General features: G+C 43.4%; 1 protein-coding gene across 50 annotated transcripts in view; it reads left to right on the top strand.

The window, feature by feature from the left end:
* Positions 1–17,979, top strand: part of LOC100517850 (ATP-binding cassette sub-family C member 4-like) — a 174,250-nt gene that overhangs the window by 39,404 nt on the left and 116,867 nt on the right. For 36 of the 50 annotated variants that reach the window (XR_014819741.1, XR_014819728.1, XR_014819722.1 and 33 more), the window contains 3 exons: positions 8,970–9,071; positions 11,988–12,077; positions 13,509–13,700. Coding sequence is in view for 26 of the 50 variants with exons in the window: in XM_084982096.1 (XP_084838222.1) it covers positions 8,970–9,071; positions 11,988–12,077; positions 13,509–13,700 (384 nt within the window). In the remaining 24 variants the exon portion in view is untranslated. Of the gene's footprint in view, positions 1–8,969; positions 9,072–11,987; positions 12,078–13,508; positions 13,701–17,979 lie in introns of those variants that run through there. The other 14 variants (XR_014819721.1, XR_014819739.1, XR_014819738.1 and 11 more) reach the window with 2 other exon arrangements.

The raw sequence follows: 17,979 nt of genomic DNA on the forward strand, positions 1-17,979 counted from the left end.
AAGTACTACTTATAAACAGATGAGTCAAACGGGGTCAGTTCTGGTCCCCCAAGTTCATCATTCTCTTTGACGGGGGCTCTAAGGGGTGGTCCATGCAGTTCAATAAAATTTCCTTTTCATGCCTTTCGTATCCAGAAAGAGGGCATTTAGGAATGTCCCTGGACCATGGTGACATTCTCAGTGACACTAAATTGTCCAGATGGTGACTGCCCATGTGTACTGTGCTGTCATGTTGCTGTTTTCTTATTGCCACAGCCGCTGTCTTCCATCACTACCACCTGGGCTTGCTGTGTGGTCCAGGTGCTCTTGAAGCCTTTACTCATCATCTCATTAAATCTCATTATTCCAGTTGAATGAGATAAGCATTAGTGCCCCTACTTTACAGATCAGGAAACAGGTTCTGGTAACAGGTGAAACAGCTCACCTGTCCTCATATAACTTGCAAAGGACAGAACTAGGATTCTGCCCAAAGCCTGGTTTCCCAGCCATTGTCACACTGCTTTCCTAGTACCTTCTGGAATGTGGACTCTCTCCTTAGGTGTGGTTTCCATCATCTAGTCTTACTCTGAAGACCTTCAAAGTTTTCATGATGCCTGAAAAATCAAAATTTTAAACTCTAGGCTCCACTGGCTGCTCTGTTTCCCAGCACATGACCGTCCACTCTGGTAGGGGTGGGGAGAGGGAGGGTTCTCTCCATGACATGCCATGTTGATCCCCACTTTGGGGTCTTTGCTCTCTCAGTCTGGCCCCCCTTGTCTGCCCTCTCTTCTGTCCTTGATTTAAGCAAATGCTGCTAGGCCTCCCATAGCCCCATGACCCCTCACAACACTTGCATTCATGCTGATCTAAGACTTCCATCGATGGGCACCACACCACCGAGCACATGTCACGTGGGGTGATCCTGACTCCCCAGGAGTGTTCTCAGCCCCCTGACAGCAGACTCTATCTCCTAGTTCTTTATCATAGTCCATGGCCTATGTTGGACTCAGCATAAAAAAATCAAATAAATACTTGATTGACTAAAACAGCAGTGCAGGAAACAGCTGGGACCGTGCAGAGGCCCAGGGTGGGCCAAACTTTACTAGAAGCCAGAGAAATGTAGAGCAGGGAGCAGACAGGAGTCAGGCATTTCTGGGACATTGGGCCCTGGAAGGGGCAGGGGTCTCAACCCTGGGGACTGGTCTTTATCCAGAGTGGGAATAGATCTGAATCGTCCCCTTGTTCTGTGTGTTTGTCTGTGTATCTCGGACCAGCCCGACTAGACTTGGTGGACCTGTCTCTGAAGAGAGGAGCTGGGCCTGTGCAGTCTGTGTTCATGCAGATCTGCTGGCTGGGCTCTGGGGCCTTGCAGATAATTAGAAACACCCAGTCTTACTTGGTTAACAATGTTAGTCTGACCATCTTGCTGGTCATCATGAAATAAAAGAAGGTTAAAACCATGAGGCTTTACATTTATGACGAATCCATAGCCAATATTAACACCCAATGGAGAAAAGCTGAAAGCTTTCCCACTAAAATCTGGAACAAGACAGAGATGCCCACTCTCACCACTTTTATTCAACATAGTATTGAAAGTCCTTATACCCCTGAAATCTGACAAACAAAAGAAATAAAATGTATCCAAATTGGAAGAGAAGAGGTAAAATTGTCATTCTATGCAGATGAAATGATACTATATAGAGAAAATTCTAAGGACTCCACACAAAAACTATTCAAACTGATCATCAAATTCAGCAAAGTAGCAGGATGCAAGATTAATTTCAGAAATCAGTTGCATTTCTGTATACTCATAATGAGATATTAGAAAAGGAATACAAAAATGCAATACCTTTTAAAGTTGCACCCCCTAAAATTAAATATCTATGAATAAACCTGACCAAGGAGGGGAAAGACCTATATGCTAACAACTATAAAACCTTAATCAAGGAAATTAAAAAGGATTCAAGAAAGTGGAAAGTTATTCCATGTTTCTGGATTGGAAGAATTAATATTGTTAAAATGGCCATTCTAGCCAACCCAATCGACAGATTCAGTGCAATCCCTATCAAAATACACATGTAATTTTTCGCAGAACTAGAACAAAGAATCTGAACATTTATATGGAACCATAAAAGACCCAGAATTGCCCAAGCAATCCTGAGGAACAAAAACCAAGCAAGAGGCATCACTCTCCCAGACTTCAGACAGTTTTACAAAGCTACAGTAATCAAGACAGTGTGGTACTCGTACTGAAACAGACATACAGACCAATGGAACAGAGTAGAGAACCTAGAAATAAACCCAGACACCTATGGTCAATTAATCTTTGACAAGGTAGGCAAGAATATAAAATGGGTAAAAGAGTCTTTTCAGCAGGTGGTGCTGAGAAACCTGGACAGCTGCATGTAAATCAGTGAAAGTAGAACACACCCTCACGGCATGCACAAAAATAAATTCAAGATGGATTAAAGACTTAAACATTTCAGGCAAGACACTATAAAACTCTAGAGGAGAACACAGGCAAAACATTCTCTGACATCCACTGTACAAATGTTTAAGTGAGCCTCCCAAGGCAATAGAAAATAAAAACAAAAATAAATCAGTGGAACCTAATCAAACTTAAAAGCTTTTGCACAGCAAAGGAAAACAACAACAAAGAAACAAAACAAAAAGACAATCTACGGAATTAATTGGAGAAAGTAATTTCAAATGATGCAACTGACAAGGTCTTAGTCTCTGAAATATGAAAACAACTTATACAACTCAACACCAAAAAAACCCAACAATCCAACTGAAAAAAGAAGGCTGAAGAAGGTTGAGTAGTATTCCAGTAGTATTCCAGTATTCCCAGTAGTATTCTACTAAGGCCGAAGACCTTAATAGACATTTCTCCAAGGAAGATATACAGATGGCCAAAAGGCAAAAGAAAATATGCACAACATCATTGATTAGTAGAGAAATGCAAATCAGAACTACTATGAGGTACCACCTCACCTTGGTCAGAATGGCTATCTTTAACAAGTCAACAAATAACAAATGCTAGAGAGCACCAAAGCAATCCTGAGAAACAAAAACCAAGCAGGAGGCATAACTCTCCTAGACTTCAAGAAATACTACAAAGCCACAGTCATCAAAACAGTATGGTACTGGTATCAAAACAGACAGACCAATGGAACAGAATAGAGAGCCCGGAAATAAACCCTGACACCTATGGTCAATTAATCTTTGACAAGGGAGGCAAGAACATAAAATGGGAAAAAGGAAGTCTATTCAGCAAGCATTGCTGGGAAACCTGGACAGCTGCATGCAAAGCAATGAAATTAGAACACACCCTCACACCATGCACAAAAATAAACTCCAAATGGCTGAAAGACTTAAATATACGACAGGACACCATCAAACTCCTAGAAGAAAACATAGGCAAAACACTCTCTGACATCAACATCATGAATATTTTCTCAGGTCAGTCTCCCAAAGCAATAGAAATTAGAGCAAAAATAAACCCATGAGACCTCATCAAACTGAAAAGCTTTGGCACAGCAAAGGAAACCCAAAAGAAAACAAAAAGACAACTTACAGAATGGGAGAAAATAGTGTCAAATGATGCAACTGACAAGGGCTTAATCTCTAGAATATATAAACAACTTATACAACCCAACAGCAAAGAAGCCAATCACTCAATGGAAAAATGGGCAAAAGGCCTGAATAGACATTTCTCCAAAGAAGACATACAGATGGCCAACAAACACATGAAAAAATGCTCAACATCACTGATTATGAGAGAAACGCAAATCAAAACTACCATGAGATATCACCTCACCCCAGTCAGAATGGCCATCATTAATAAATCCACAAAGAACAAGTGCTGGAGGGGCTGTGGAGAAATGGGAACCCTCCTACACTGCTGGTGGGAATGTAAACTGGTACAGCCACTATGGAGAACAGTTTGGAGATACCTTAGAAATCTATCCATAGAACTTCCATATGACCTCGCAATCCCACTCTTGGGCATCTATCCGGACAAAACTCTACTTAAAAGAGACACATGCACCCGCATGTTCATTGCAGCACTATTCACAATAGCCAGGACATGGAAACAACCCAAATGTCCATCGACAGAGGATTGGATTCGGAAGAGGTGGTCTATATACACAATGGAATACTACTCAGCCATAAAAAAGAATGACATAATGCCATTTGCAGCAATATGGATGGAACTAGAGAATCTCACACTGAGTGAAATGAGCCAGAAATAGACAAATACCATATGATATCACTTATAACTGGAATCTAACATCCAGCACAAATGAACATCTCCTCAGAAAAGAAAATCATGGACTTGGAGAAGAGACTTGTGGTTGCCTGATGGGAGGGGGAGGGAGTGGGAGGGATCGGGAGCTTGGGCTTATCAGACACAACTTAGAATAGATTTACAAGGAGATCCTGCTGTGTAGCATTGAGAACTATGTCTAGATACTCATGTTGCAACAGAAGAAAGGGTGGGGGAAAAATGTAATTGTAATGTATACATGTAAGGATAACTTGATTCCTTTGCTGTACAGTGGGAAAAACAAAAAACAAATGCTAGAGAGGGTGTGGAGAAAAGGGAACCCTACTACACTGTTGGTGGGAATGTGAATTGGTACAGCCACTATGGAAAATAGTATGGAGGTGCCTCAGAAAAGTATAGAACTACCATATGACCCAGCAATCCAACTCTTAGGCATCTATCTGGACAAAACTTTCATTGAATAAGATACCTGTGGAGTTCCTGTCATGGTGAAGTGGTTAACAAATCCAACTAGGAACCATGAGGCTGTGGGTTCAATCCCTGGCCTCACTCAATGGGTTAAGGTTCTGGCATTGCTGTGAGCTGTGGTGTAGGTTGCAGAGGTGGCTCGGATCCTGCATTGCTGTGGCTGTGGTGCAGGCTGGTGGCTACAGCTCTGATTAGACTCCTAGCCTGGGAACTTCCATATACTATGGGTATGGCCCTAGAAAAGACAGAAAAAAAAAAAGGAAAAAAAGAAAAGAATATCTGCACCCCTACGTTCATTACAGCATTATGCCCAATAGCCAAGACATGGTATATATACACAATGGAATACTACTCAGCCATAAAAAGGAACAAAACCTGCTATTTGCAGCAACATGGCTGGAACTAAAGACCCTCAGGCTAAGTGCAGTAAGTCAGAAAGAGACAAATACCATATGATGTCACTTTTATTTGGAATCCAATATAGGGCACAAATGAACCTTTCTACAGAAAAGAAACAAACTCATAGACTTAGAGAATAGACTTGTGGTTGCTGAGCGGGAGGGAGAGGGAGTGGGATGGACTGGGAGTTTGGGGTTAGTAGATGCAAACTATTGCATTTGTAGTGGATAAGCAATGAGATCCTGCTGTATAGCACAAGGAATTATATCTAGTCACTTGTGATAGAACATCGTGGAGGATAATGTGAGAAAAAGAATGTGTGTTTGTGTGTATATATATATTAAAAACAAAAACAAAAACGCAGCAACCAACCACACAAACAAAAAAAGAGAAGGCTTTAGCTAAAATGCATCTCTATCCGAAGGTGATCTTGATTTCTGATGGTTTATGTGATGCACCAGAGAGTCTATGACAAAAGGGGTCCTGCAGAAGGTTTTCAGGGAATTGTATTCAAATATTCGAGTAGGATTTTTCTTTTTTCTTTTTAGGGCTGCACCTGGGCCATATGGAAGTTCCCAGGCTAGGAGTTGAATCAGAGCTGCAGCTGCTTGCCTACACCACAGCCACAGCAACACAAAATTGTAGTGGTGTCTGTGACCTATACCATAGTTCATGGTAATGCCAGATCCTTTAACCCACTGAGCGAGGCCAGGGATTGAACCTGAGTCCTCCTGGATACTAGCCAGGTTTGTTACCACTGAGCCATAAAAGGAACTATGGATTTTTTTTTAATTCTTTAATAACATTTTTTTTAAATTAATGTTGATTTACAGTGATGTATCAATTTCTGCTTTACAGCAAAGTGACCCAGTCTCATATACACACATATATATACATAAACATATATATATACACACATACATACACGCACATTATTTTGTTCATATTATCCTCCATCGTGTTCTGTCACAAGAGATCAGATAGACTCCCCTGTGCTGTACAGTAGGATTGGGTAGGTTTTTTTATTTCTTTTCCACCAAATGCAGCTGAACTGTCTGAGGCTTGAAATTCCTTGCCACGTAGTTGTGTGCGGTAACATGAACACGACAACCTGCTGAGAACTTGGAATTTTCCTGGGGCTGACTTGGTCAAGCTGCTTTGTGTCCTGATGAACAAAGCACCTTTATTTTGGGCAGCAAACCTAAATTTTTTCTCATGTACATAAAATATATGGCAGGAAGGTGGTCTAGGAGTTTAGAGATCTGTTCAGCATTAGTTGTTGTCAGTAAAGGGGGAAAATGTCTGAGAATAAGAGTGGTGACAAGGGTGGGTGTTAGCCCAGCAGCCTGCTTCGTGGTGTGTTGAGGTAATTGTTGAATTTTTTTTCTATTAGATCATGGACCCTTTTTCAGCCCTTCTAATGTCTACAACCCTTTAAAAAGCTTAGGTCTCTGGTTCATCAGAATTACCTGGAATGCTTATTAAAACTAAATGATCCCACCCTGGAGATTCTGATTCTCCAGGTCTTGGCTGCGGCCCAAGGCACCTATGTCTTTAGTAAGCGCCCCTGTGCACCTGCAAGTAGACCACATTTGGGAAACATTGCTGTAGAATAGGAAAAATACACAAAGCCTCAATGTCCTTTAGCAAATATAAAAGACATCTTGTTAAGACTGAAAGAATCTTAAGACTAAAATGAACTTAGAGGAAAACCTGTCTTGGTTTGTGCTAGACTTTTTGGGGGCCAATTAGCAATTTATTCAGCCATTCAGTCACTTACCCCACAGAATAACAGGGTAGCTGCTTGGAGCCTGGCGCAGGCTAGATGCGTGTGTCCAGTGGCAGGTGAGCAAGTACCGAAAGTCCTTTCTGCTTGGAATTTATGTTTCATCAAGTGGCGGGTTAATCAAGAATCAAATAATGAAACTCAGTGTGCATTTCTATGTCCTTAGGGCTTGGGAGGTGGGGGAGGTGGGAGGCTGATGCTTTGCATTTTCCTGGGGATGGTGATGAAGTAGGGGAGCGAGAGGTGGATTGTGGGCTGCTTTGGGTTTGGGGGCTGCAGAATCACCTGGATGCACTGAAATGTGGAATACTAGAAGAGGACCAGATTTGAGGAGGAGAAGAGTATGAACTTGGCTTTGAGTTCTGAGGGGCTTTTGAAATACCTGGTATTTGCTCTAAGACTCAGGCCACCAACCAGTCATGGGTCTGATTCAGCCTCCTTTTTTAACAGTTAGTGGGCAGTAATCAGATGCTCTGTTTTCTTCCTTTCTCATCTCTCACTTAGATGTGTTACTGCCCACTGAGAAGGCAGAAAGGGCAGCGGGAGGGAAAGAGGTCAGCCCAGTGGACTGACCAGATGTCAGGACTGGGTGAGGTTTGTCTGTAGGTGTGCTGAGGGCATGGGGGGCACGTGGAGTTTAGAGCTCAGGTGCTGTTAAGCCCTGCTTCCCCACTGCTTCTGCAGTCTGGGACTCAGCAGATTGGATGGGCCCCCTCCTGGGATTTGCACCAGGTCACGTCTGGGGCTCTAAGAAGGAAATCCACCGCCCCTGCCTACCTTGGATGTGGGGGATGGTCCGTCCCCACGGCAGACCTCCAGGTGGCTTCATAGTGTCGTGTCTTCTTGTTTACACATGCTTTTCAGTTTCCTTTTTTTTTTTTCTTGTACAGAAAATGGATTGTTTATTACAACCTTGTAGGCCCAAGAAGCCCCTGTATTTTCCTCTTAGTAAGGAAAGGAGACTGAGTATCTTGGCATTGAATGACTCCAGTAAGATTGTAAATATCTTGCCACAATTTCAAAGCCCTGATAGTCCTCAGTGGCTTTTCCCTCCAGTTAAATGTGTCTTTTAGGTTATATTGATCACAAAGCTGCTTAGATATGTGTTAGCTTTGTGGTGGTTCCCAGGGCTTGGTTTTATTCAGCTAAACGGTGTCGAATAGCTGCTAAATTGTGGGAAAATGGCAAGAAGTAGAAGATGGACCATTCCTGCTGTGCAAGAGAGAGCACTGACCAGTGATTGTGAGACGATGCTTGTAAAGTGTTTGTTAAGAGATAGAAAGGTAACAAGAGCATTTCATTTTTAGAACAATGACTTAAGCGGTAGTTAATGACAAGCAGTGATGTGGATTTAACACCTTGAGGAGCAGAGCAGAGTGTACTTAAGTGTCTGGGTGAAGGTCATGACCCCAAACAGGCAGCACCAGGATTTTCCTTCTGAGTCTCTGCTGGAGGTCTTGTGCTCTCAGCTAGTCCTGTGACACCTGATTCCTGAAGGCCTGGGAATGGCCTTCGCCTTTGTTCCCAGCATGTGGCCTGGTGCTTAGCAGATGGTGGGATTCAACAGGTCCTTATGGAATTGTTTCCTAGGAGCTCCTGTGTTTGTTGTTAGTAACACAAAAGTAAAACAATGGAAGTGTCCAGTTTCTAAAGGTGTTAGAGTTTAGAGGCATATTTTCACTTAAAGGAGGAGCAAATATACTTGGTGAGAAAGTTACAATTTTCCTCATGGCCAGAACTCTTAATTTATGTGTGTGTGTGTGTGTGTGCATATATATGTATGTGTAGGTACATATACACATACACATATATACTCTATTATGTATACTATATACATACTATATTACCTGATTGTATATATTACACTGTAATAATAGTATATGTTATTCTATGTATTTAGTATGTTCTGGAGTGAACCAACACTTTAAGTATGGTTGGCAAAATGATATGTAGGCTGTATAAAGTTTTTATTGCAAGTTCTAGGAGAGCAATTATTTTTGTACTTTGTTTCTACAGTTTAAATATCTGTTTTTCCTTTTTCTGTAGAACTTTCTGTTACTCAATGAGGTATCACAGCGCAACTCTGAGCTGTCATCAGATGGCGAAACGGTAGTACAGTTGCAAGATTTCACTGCTTTTTGGGACAAGGTAACAAGTCCTCCATTCTAAGACTGTAACTGCTAAAAGACTGTCAGTGACATAGATTTATTGGAGAATTTTGAGAATTTACACAAGGCATAAAATGTGATTTACTCATTTACCCAAAGTATGTTATAAAATTGCTGAAAATGAGGAATGAAGTTTGTAACTAAAGGAAATTAAGTATAAAGGCAGCCTAAGACCTTTGACTTGTTCTCCCATCTCATTTTCAAGAGAACTTTCACAGTGTTAGCACATTTTGAACTTAAAGTACTTACATTTGTTATGGTAGAATTATATGACTGGCCAGACAAAGTGCTGCAGTGTAAAGGGGGTTCACTGACAGATATATAAGCAACTGTTAAAAATCAGAGGCTTTGGAGAATCAGTGCACGTATGTTTGCCTTGATACTCTCTGACCATCTCATTGCAACACACGGAGCAAGGTCGTGATCTGGATCTTTGCTGGGGGGTAGGTCGGGGCCCCCCTCCTAAGCTGCTGGGTGGTGCTGGCTACTTTGGTGGCAGCCAGCCATTTAAATTCTTAGCAGTTCTCCTGGTCAGCTGCTACGTTTGTCACTATATGTTCACATCTTTTAAGTTATTAATTCTTGACCCAGGCTTCTGGGATTCAGAGGACACCCGGGAGACTATAGCTTTTCTGCAAACAAGAGGCAGGCAGAGGACATGGGGGAGGGGTCTGTCCCAGGAAAACTGCATAGGGTCCTGCTGGGTTACATCCTCAGACTTTGTGCACCTTGCATTGTAGTACAGAGCACCCTATTCTGTTGTCCTGGCCTTGCCTATGGTGACTGTGTCCCATGCTGGGGTCATTAGTAGTTAGGGCCTGTCAGGTTAGGTCATGGGTGAGAGTCCCCAGCAGGGGGAGGGCACAGACATTGGGGGTTTTGGGGAGAAGCCGAGTCTGAATGAAGCACATGCTGGTTGGGAGGCAGGAGATAGACATGAGCTCTCTAACCTGCCCCTCTAGACAGCCAGGTGGGCAGGTGAGGGAAGGTCTCAGGCACCCAGGTCTCATTCATGAAATGATGGGCCTTGGTCTCAGTCTTTAAATTTCAAAATAAATGGTCCTGTGGGAACCTCCAAATCTCCAGGGGGTAGGGGTATCCAACTGTGTTTGGCACAGAGTGGGGGCTCAGCTGATGATCCTGGCTGAGTCATTGTCCCCTGAGCCTGGATAACCTGGAGAGAAGGGGACCCAGTACCCCTGAGCTGTTTGGTGCTGCCCTCTTCTGGTTACACTGGGGTAGTGCCGGATCCTGAAGCCTGACAGAGAGGGAGCTCCGGGTCTGTCCTGACAGACTGTGTGTGTGTGATAGTGGGGGACAGCAAGCTGATGTATGTGGCTATTTTGTAGTCCTAACTAAAATAGGAACCCTAAGTGTCAGACAAGAAGAATGAAGTGGAGAAGTATAAAAAAATTTCTCTTGTATTAAAATCTAGCTTCTTGATAGTTTTTATAATTGCTATGAAATCTGGGGCTAGCAGTTTTGATAGAGTAATTTTTGTTTTAGTAAGTGACTATCCCACAATCTGTTCAGTCATTCCCAGAAAAGCTTTTCAGTTTGAAGATTATCCAGCCCCTCTGCTTTTGGGCATTTTACTAATCACCCCCTCTTTTTTTTTTTTTTTTAAGCATGAGCAGCTCCTGAGAATTTTCCTAACATTATATGTACAGATATACATACACCCTTCCGTCTCTTTATCTTGGAACTTACAGATTGTTCAGGAACACGAGCTGTGATTGGCATGATGAGTCCTCGGTCTTTCTTCTCCCTCACTTGGATTGTGTGCTGTCGCATGTACCTCCATGTTCTGTTTTTTTTTTTTTTTTTTTTTTTTTTGTGGGTACTGTTTTGTTTTGTTAATAGTAGAAGTACTTTTTTGTTCCTGTCTAGCCAAGACAGGTAATGCCTGTAAGGTGTATCAGACTGAGGCTTTTTCACTCTGATCCGTGAAGTCATGCTTAAGTTCTTTATTCTTCGTTTTGTTGCTGTTAGTGTTAAATGACATCCCTGGTGAAATCTGAGGCTTGGAGTTCCCATTATGGCTCAGTGGTTTAAGAATCCGACTAGTATCCATGAGGATATAGGTTTGATCCTTATCCTCTCTCAGTGGGTTAAGGATCCAGCATTGCTGTGTGGTACAGCCCAGGTCATGGATCTGGCTTGGATCTGGTGTGGCTATGGCTGTGTGGAGGCCGGCAGCTGCAGCTCTGATTCGACCCCTAGCCTGGGAACTTCCATATGCCCCAGGTGTAGCCCTAAAAAGAAAAACAATAGAAATTAGAGCCTTGACCATCATTGACATGAATTTACCAAGAGACTTTGGCATATGGAGTGCCCCTTTGCTTTCTGGGCATTACTGAGATTAAATCTTTCTCATGCGAAAAATGGAGATATTAGTGAATATTTCAAATTATTTCTTAGCAAAGGGCCATGCACTCCATGTACTTGCTTCCATATGCCATAGGCACGGCCATAAAAAATAAATAAATAAATAAAACCAAGGGTCATAATTCAAACTGATGAATGGCTAAAAATCTCCCACACTGAATATCGTATTAAGTATATTATTTTAATAAGCTAGTGTGCATCATGAAATTTGCCTTTCAAGCAGGTACCTTGTCATTTCAACTGCTTAAATTCTGTGGGTGTGTCTAGGGCTGTGTCCGTGTGGAAATCTGGTAAAAGATGGATCCTTCCTAAAGGCAGCTAAGCTGCTTCAAACCCTTAGAGAGGTGTGATCAGATGAAAAGGCCTCCAGGACACAGTATCTTCACGCAGGAAGGAGGAAGATCGGGGTTATATTCATGTATCAGTGGCTTTTAATTTTCTTCACTTTCTGAGGCAGTTTGTGTTACTTTATTGAAATGGGCACATTTTTGTAAACTTTCATTTGTAGGCCTCAGGAATTCCAACCCTCCAAGGCCTTTCCTTTACTGTAAGACGCGGGGAACTGTTAGCTGTGGTCGGACCTGTGGGAGCAGGAAAGGTAAGTTATGATGCTTCAGGCAGCTTGATGTAATGATGCAGCCCCTAGAAAATCTCAGAGTCCAGCCCAAAGGTGTGTGGAAAACACCCAGTGTGAATTGGGTGTATGTGGAACAGCATTTCTCTAAGTGTGATCCACGGAACTTTTGTTTTGCAAGAAGGTTTCATGGCCAAATAAACCTGGATAAACACACACTGTGTTTTCCTTCTTGGTGCTTCCATTCGCACAGCTGGAACTGCTTGTTGGGAATCTGTATGTCCCAGTGAAGGAAATGATTTATGTGAGAGCTGTTCAGGATAGACTGAGACCTGGGGACTTCTCTTTGTCACGGTGGCCCCTCCAGGAAGTCAGGAGGCTGTCAAGGCTGTTTGGGAAGCTTTGAGCATCTCCTCCTGTGACTGGACTTGGTCCTGTCAGTCAGTCATTTGTGAATGTGAATGTGCAGCCACGGGCTGGAGCCAGAGACACAGACGTGAGCAAGACCCCGCCCCCCTGCCCTCCAGAGGCAGCCAGGTTCCGGGGCGACACAGAGACGCAGGCAGGTTATTTCAGCCCTGTGCGGCGAGTGCCCTGGTGGTGTGGACACAGACACGTCCCCTGTGTGTGTAGAAGATCCGGAGTTCGTGCACGTGCACTGGAGTCCTGTGTCTGTGCAACAGAGTGCAGACCATCAGTGTGGGCTGTGTCCATGCGAGGGCGATGGTTCCTTTGGGATGGACTTTGCTCCTCGCACACAGCGCCCTGCAGAGTTCTTTTAAATAATCATCTTTGGATGTATTCCTGACACAGAGCTTTTTAAGAACAAGTACCTGTCAGGTAGAGGATACCCAGATGCAGGAACAACTGCATTAAACACCAGACACATGCTGGGCTGCTGTGCTCGTTAAGGATGTCAGACATTCTTTTTTCTCTCTGCTCTTGAGGGCCGCACCCGTGACATATGGAAGTTCCCAGGCTAGGGGTTGAATCAGAGCTACAGTTGCTGGCCTACACTACGGCCACAGGAATGTGAGATCCAGGCCACATCTGCGTCCCACACCACAACTCATGGCAATGCCGGATCTTTAACCCACTGAGCGAGGCCAGGGATCAAACCTGTGTCCTCATGGATACTAGTTGGGTTTGGTACTGCTGAGCCATGATGGGAACACTGTCATTCTTACTAGTCTTTGCTGAGTATAGCACTTCATTTGGGGAAATTCTTGGGCAGACTATGTTGTTGTACTATCTTGTTAATATTCCTTATCAAACATTAGTTTACACTTTCTAATAATGTTAAGATTTTTGCCACATCTGCCAGTACTGTACTTTATCCTACTCTGAACAAGAGGGTTCTGTTGTTTATCAAGCGCCCAGGGCAGGGAAGCTGTGCTGCGGGGCCTGTTCATCCTGGGTGCTGCCTGCTCATGGGTATGTTTGTGTCTGTTTCAGTCGTCACTGTTGAGTGCGGTGCTGGGGGAGCTGCCCCCGAGTCAGGGGGAGGTCACCGTGCGCGGGAGGATCGCGTATGTTCCTCAGCAGCCCTGGCTGTTTCCCGGAACCGTGAGGAGTAATATTTTATTTGGGAAGAAATATGAAAAAGACCGATATGAAAAAGTACTAAAGGCTTGTGCTCTGGAAGAGGTGAGTAATGACTTCTGAGTTGCATGCACTCAGATTTCAAATAATAATACTGTTGATTTAACTACAGGGCTTGTTGAAAGTTCTTTTTTTTTTTAATTTGAAAGATCTTTGAATTTTTAATAATTTAAGCTGGCTTTCTGGGTAAATATGCAGGCACATACTCTATTATTTCAATCCTGAGGTGTTAACAACTCTCAATGCTTTTTTAGGGAGATTCCTTCATTTTGTGAAGTTTCACTTACTTTTAACCTATTTTTTAACAGACAATCTAAAAAATCTGCAAAAGTAGAGAGCATCTTGTAGTGAACCCTCAGGTACCCAGCTTCAACCAGCATCACTGGCATCCAATCCAGTCTTGCTGCATCTGCACCCAGCCCTCTGCCAGCCCCAGCCCCACCCCCACCCCAAATTATTCTGAAGCTGATCCCAGATCTCAGATTAGTTCATCTGTAAACATTTCATTCGTTTTTCCTAAAAGATAGGAAAGCCTTTGGGGGGAAAAAAATCATGTTATGTCACCTGAAAAATAACCCAGATTCTTAAATATCATCAATATTCTCATCTGTGTTTACATTTGTTAACCAGCTCACTGAGAAATCTCCTTCACCATTGGTTTGAATCAGACTCGCATGAGCTCTGCCCCATGCATGTGGCTGATGCCTCCTCCATCCCTTTCAGTCTCTAGGTTGCCCTCTGCACTTGGTTTTTGACTTATAATTTATTATTTAAAGAATAGAGAATGCTCTAAGATTTCTTTCTTTCTCTTTCTTTCTTTCCTCTTTTTATGGCTGCATCTGTGGCACATGGAAGTTCCCAGGTGAGGGATCGAATCAGAGCTGCAGCTGCCAGACACAGCCACAGCCACAGCCACACCAGATCTGAGCTGCACTGAGACCTATGTACAGCTTACAACAGTGCCTGATCTTTAACCCACTGAATGAGCCAGGGATTGAACCCACATCTTCACAGAGGACGTAGGGTACTTAACCTCTTGAGCCACAGGGGGAACTCTGCTTTAAAATTTCTTTTTTTTTTTTTTTTTTTGTCTTTTCTAGGGCCGCACCTGCGGCGTATGGAGGTTCCCACACTAGGGGTCTAGTCAGAGCTGTAGCTGCCGGCCTACACCACAGCTCATGGCGATGCCAGATCTTTAACCCAGTGAGTGAGGCCAGGGATCGAACCCACAACCTAATGGTTCATAGTGGATTCATTACCCACTGAGCCACGAAGGGGACTCCTTAGTATTTTTTTTTTTTTTTTTGCTTAAAAATTTCTTAGTACTGCATTTTCACTGTAGGAGAGATTGTTTTCAGAAACGGCATTCAGTTTCACAGAAAATGGCAAGATGAAGTGCTTATTTAACTGTATGTTGACATTTAAATAAAATTAGCAAATGAATGTTGAAAACTGAATTCACCTGATGGAGGAATATAGTTCCCATTGTGGCTCAGCGGTCAACGAACCCAACTAGCATCCATGAGTATGATGGTTGCATCCCTGGCCTCGTTCAGTGGGTTAAGGATCCAGTGTTGCTGTGAGCTGTGGTTTAGGTCAAAGATGTGGCTCCTATCACATTGCTGTGGCTGTGGTGTAGGCTGGCAGCTGCAGCTCTGATTTGACCCCTAGCCTTGAAAAAAACAATAATAATGTGGTATTTGTCTATCTCTTTCTGACTTACTTCACTCAGTATGAGAGTCTCTAGTTCCATCCATGTTGCTGCAAATGGCATTATTTTGTTCTTTTTCATGGCTGAGGAGTAGTCCATTGTGTATACATACCACATCTTCCTAGTCCATTCATCTGTTGGTGGACATTTTGGTTGTTTCCATGCCTTGGCTATTGTGAATAGTGCTGCAAAGAACGTGCGGGTGCATGTGTCTTTTTCAAGAAAGATTTTGTCCAGATATATGCCCAAGAGTGGGATTGCTTGGTCATATGGTAGTTCTGTGTATAGTTTTCTTTTTTCTTTTTTTTTTTTTTTTTTTGTCTTTTGTCTTTTTTGTTGTTGTTTTTGTTGCTATTTCTTGGGCCGCTCCCGCAGCATATGGAGGTTCCCAGGCTAGGGGTCGAATCGGAGCTGTAGCCACCGGCCTACGCCAGAGCCACAGCAACGCGGGATCCGAGCCGCGTCTGCAACCTACACCACAGCTCACGGCAACGTTGGATCGTTAACCCACTGTGCAGGGGCAGGGACCGAACCCGCAACCTCATGGTTCCTAGTCGGATTCGTTAACCACTGCGCCACGACGGGAACTCCTCATGGTAGTTTTGATGTGCATTTCTCTCATAATCAGGAATGTTGAGCATTTTTTCATGTGCTTGTTGGCCATCAGTGTATTCTCTTTGGAGGAATGTCTATTTAGATCATCTTTCCCCATATTTCACGTGGGTTGTTGGCTTTTTTGCTATTGAGTTGTGTAAGTTGTTTGTATGTTTTAGAGATTAAGCCCTTGTCAGCTGCATCATTTGAAACTATTTTCTCCCATTCTGTAAGTTGTCTTTTTGTTTGCTTTATGATTTCCTTTGCTGTGCAAAAGCTTGTCAGTTTGATTAGGTCCCATTGGTTTATTTTTGCTTTTATTTCTGCTGCCTTGGGAGGCTGACCTGAGAAAATATTGGTAAGGTTGATATCGGAGAATGTTTTGCCTATGTTCTCTTCTAGGAGTTTGAGGATGTCTTGTCTCAGGTTTAAATCTTTCAGGCATTTTGAGTTTATTTTTGTGCATGGCGTGAGGATGTGTTCGAGTTTCCTTGATTTCTCACAGCATCCTTAAGTGTAGTGCTTCTTGTTTTTGTAACACAGTCTGTAGAAGAGGAAAATGAGACTTAGGGTGATCAAAGGACTTGTTTATCATGAAGACGCCAGAGTGCCACTTGCTTTCTCCCCAAATTTGCTAACATAGAGACAGCCATGAGAGCTCCATCTGCAGAAAACTATTGCTGTGTGTCCTAGGTTGATGTCTGAGAGGATTAGTGGGTTACACTCCCGCCACCAACTGCCAAACTCTGCTTGTCTGTGCCAGGATGGTAGAGTGGTAATTATAGGCAATCTAAGAAAAGGTTTCTAATATGATGACGTGCAACCTGAACCTGACCTCTTGCCATTTGTGGGGGTTGTTCTTCTCATCTTTTGTTCCCAGATATTCTGGTTTGTCTATTTACTTCTTCTTTTTCTTTTTGGGCCACCCCCACAGCATGTGGAAATTTCTGGCCCAGGAATCAAGTCTGAGCTGGAACCACAGCTATAGTGAATCTGGATCCTTAACCCACTATGCCACAGCATGAACTCATGTCTATTTACTTCTTAAATAATACTCAGATATAACTTTTGATGGATTCCCAGTTCTTCAAGTCATAACTTCTCATCCTTCTCAGCTTTGAGTTTTTCATGACTTTTCATTGAGTAGGATAAGCACTTTCTTAGTCCAGCTGCTCTGCTCAGTGTTCCTCGAGCTCACTGTGTCTTTCCCTCTGGTTTTTCCTGCCAAGCCTGCTCTTTCTGCCCCCATTTCTTGTACAGATCTTGCCTGTCAACCTGTCACTTGCCTTAAGTATCACTGTGAAGACATGGGTCAGGTGTTGTCCCTTCTCTGAAAGTGGGAAGCTGAGACCGAGTCAGCAAAATGGCCAGTTTAAGCCACACTCATTCCCTGATAAAGTAAACCTATGCCTTCACCATCTTGTGCCACCAGCCCTCACACTGGTGCCTCTAGCACAGACCTTCATACTTGCACATCCAGCTTCATGGTGATGTTACCTAGAGGTCACCACAGCTTGTCCACAACCAAAGTCTCCCAAACCTGCATCCACCGTCTTCCCCAGCTCAGTAAGTGGGACCCCATCCTTCCCCTTCCTCGCCCCCACACAGCACAGGCCTCCTCTTCTCCTGCAACCCACACCCACCCATCAGCAGGTCTCACAGATGCCACCTTCGAGATGTGTCTGGAGTGTGACTCGTCTCTTCACTCCTGCTGCTTCCACTCTGGTCCTGGCACTGTCATCTCTGGCCTGGATTATTGCAGAAGCCTCTAACTGGGATCCACCCTCCCCTCCCCCTCCTCCTCACTGTTTTCCTCAAAGAGGCAGGCATGGTTCCTTAAAGTCTGGAGTTAGTAGATGCAAACTATTGCATTTGAAATGGATAAGCAATGAGATTCTGCTGTAGAGCCCAAGGAACTATATCTGATCACTTGTGATGGAACATGGTGGAGGATAATGTGAAAAAAGAATGTATATACATGTATAACTGGGTCACTTTGCTGTAGAGCAGAAATTGACA

This window comes from Sus scrofa, chromosome 11 (genome assembly GCF_054392235.1).
Source record: "Sus scrofa isolate SSC_HxYL_T2T_F1_AM1 chromosome 11, Sscrofa_HxYL_maternal_Yorkshire_Landrace_v2.0, whole genome shotgun sequence".
In the NCBI taxonomy this organism is placed as follows: Eukaryota; Metazoa; Chordata; class Mammalia; order Artiodactyla; family Suidae; genus Sus; species Sus scrofa.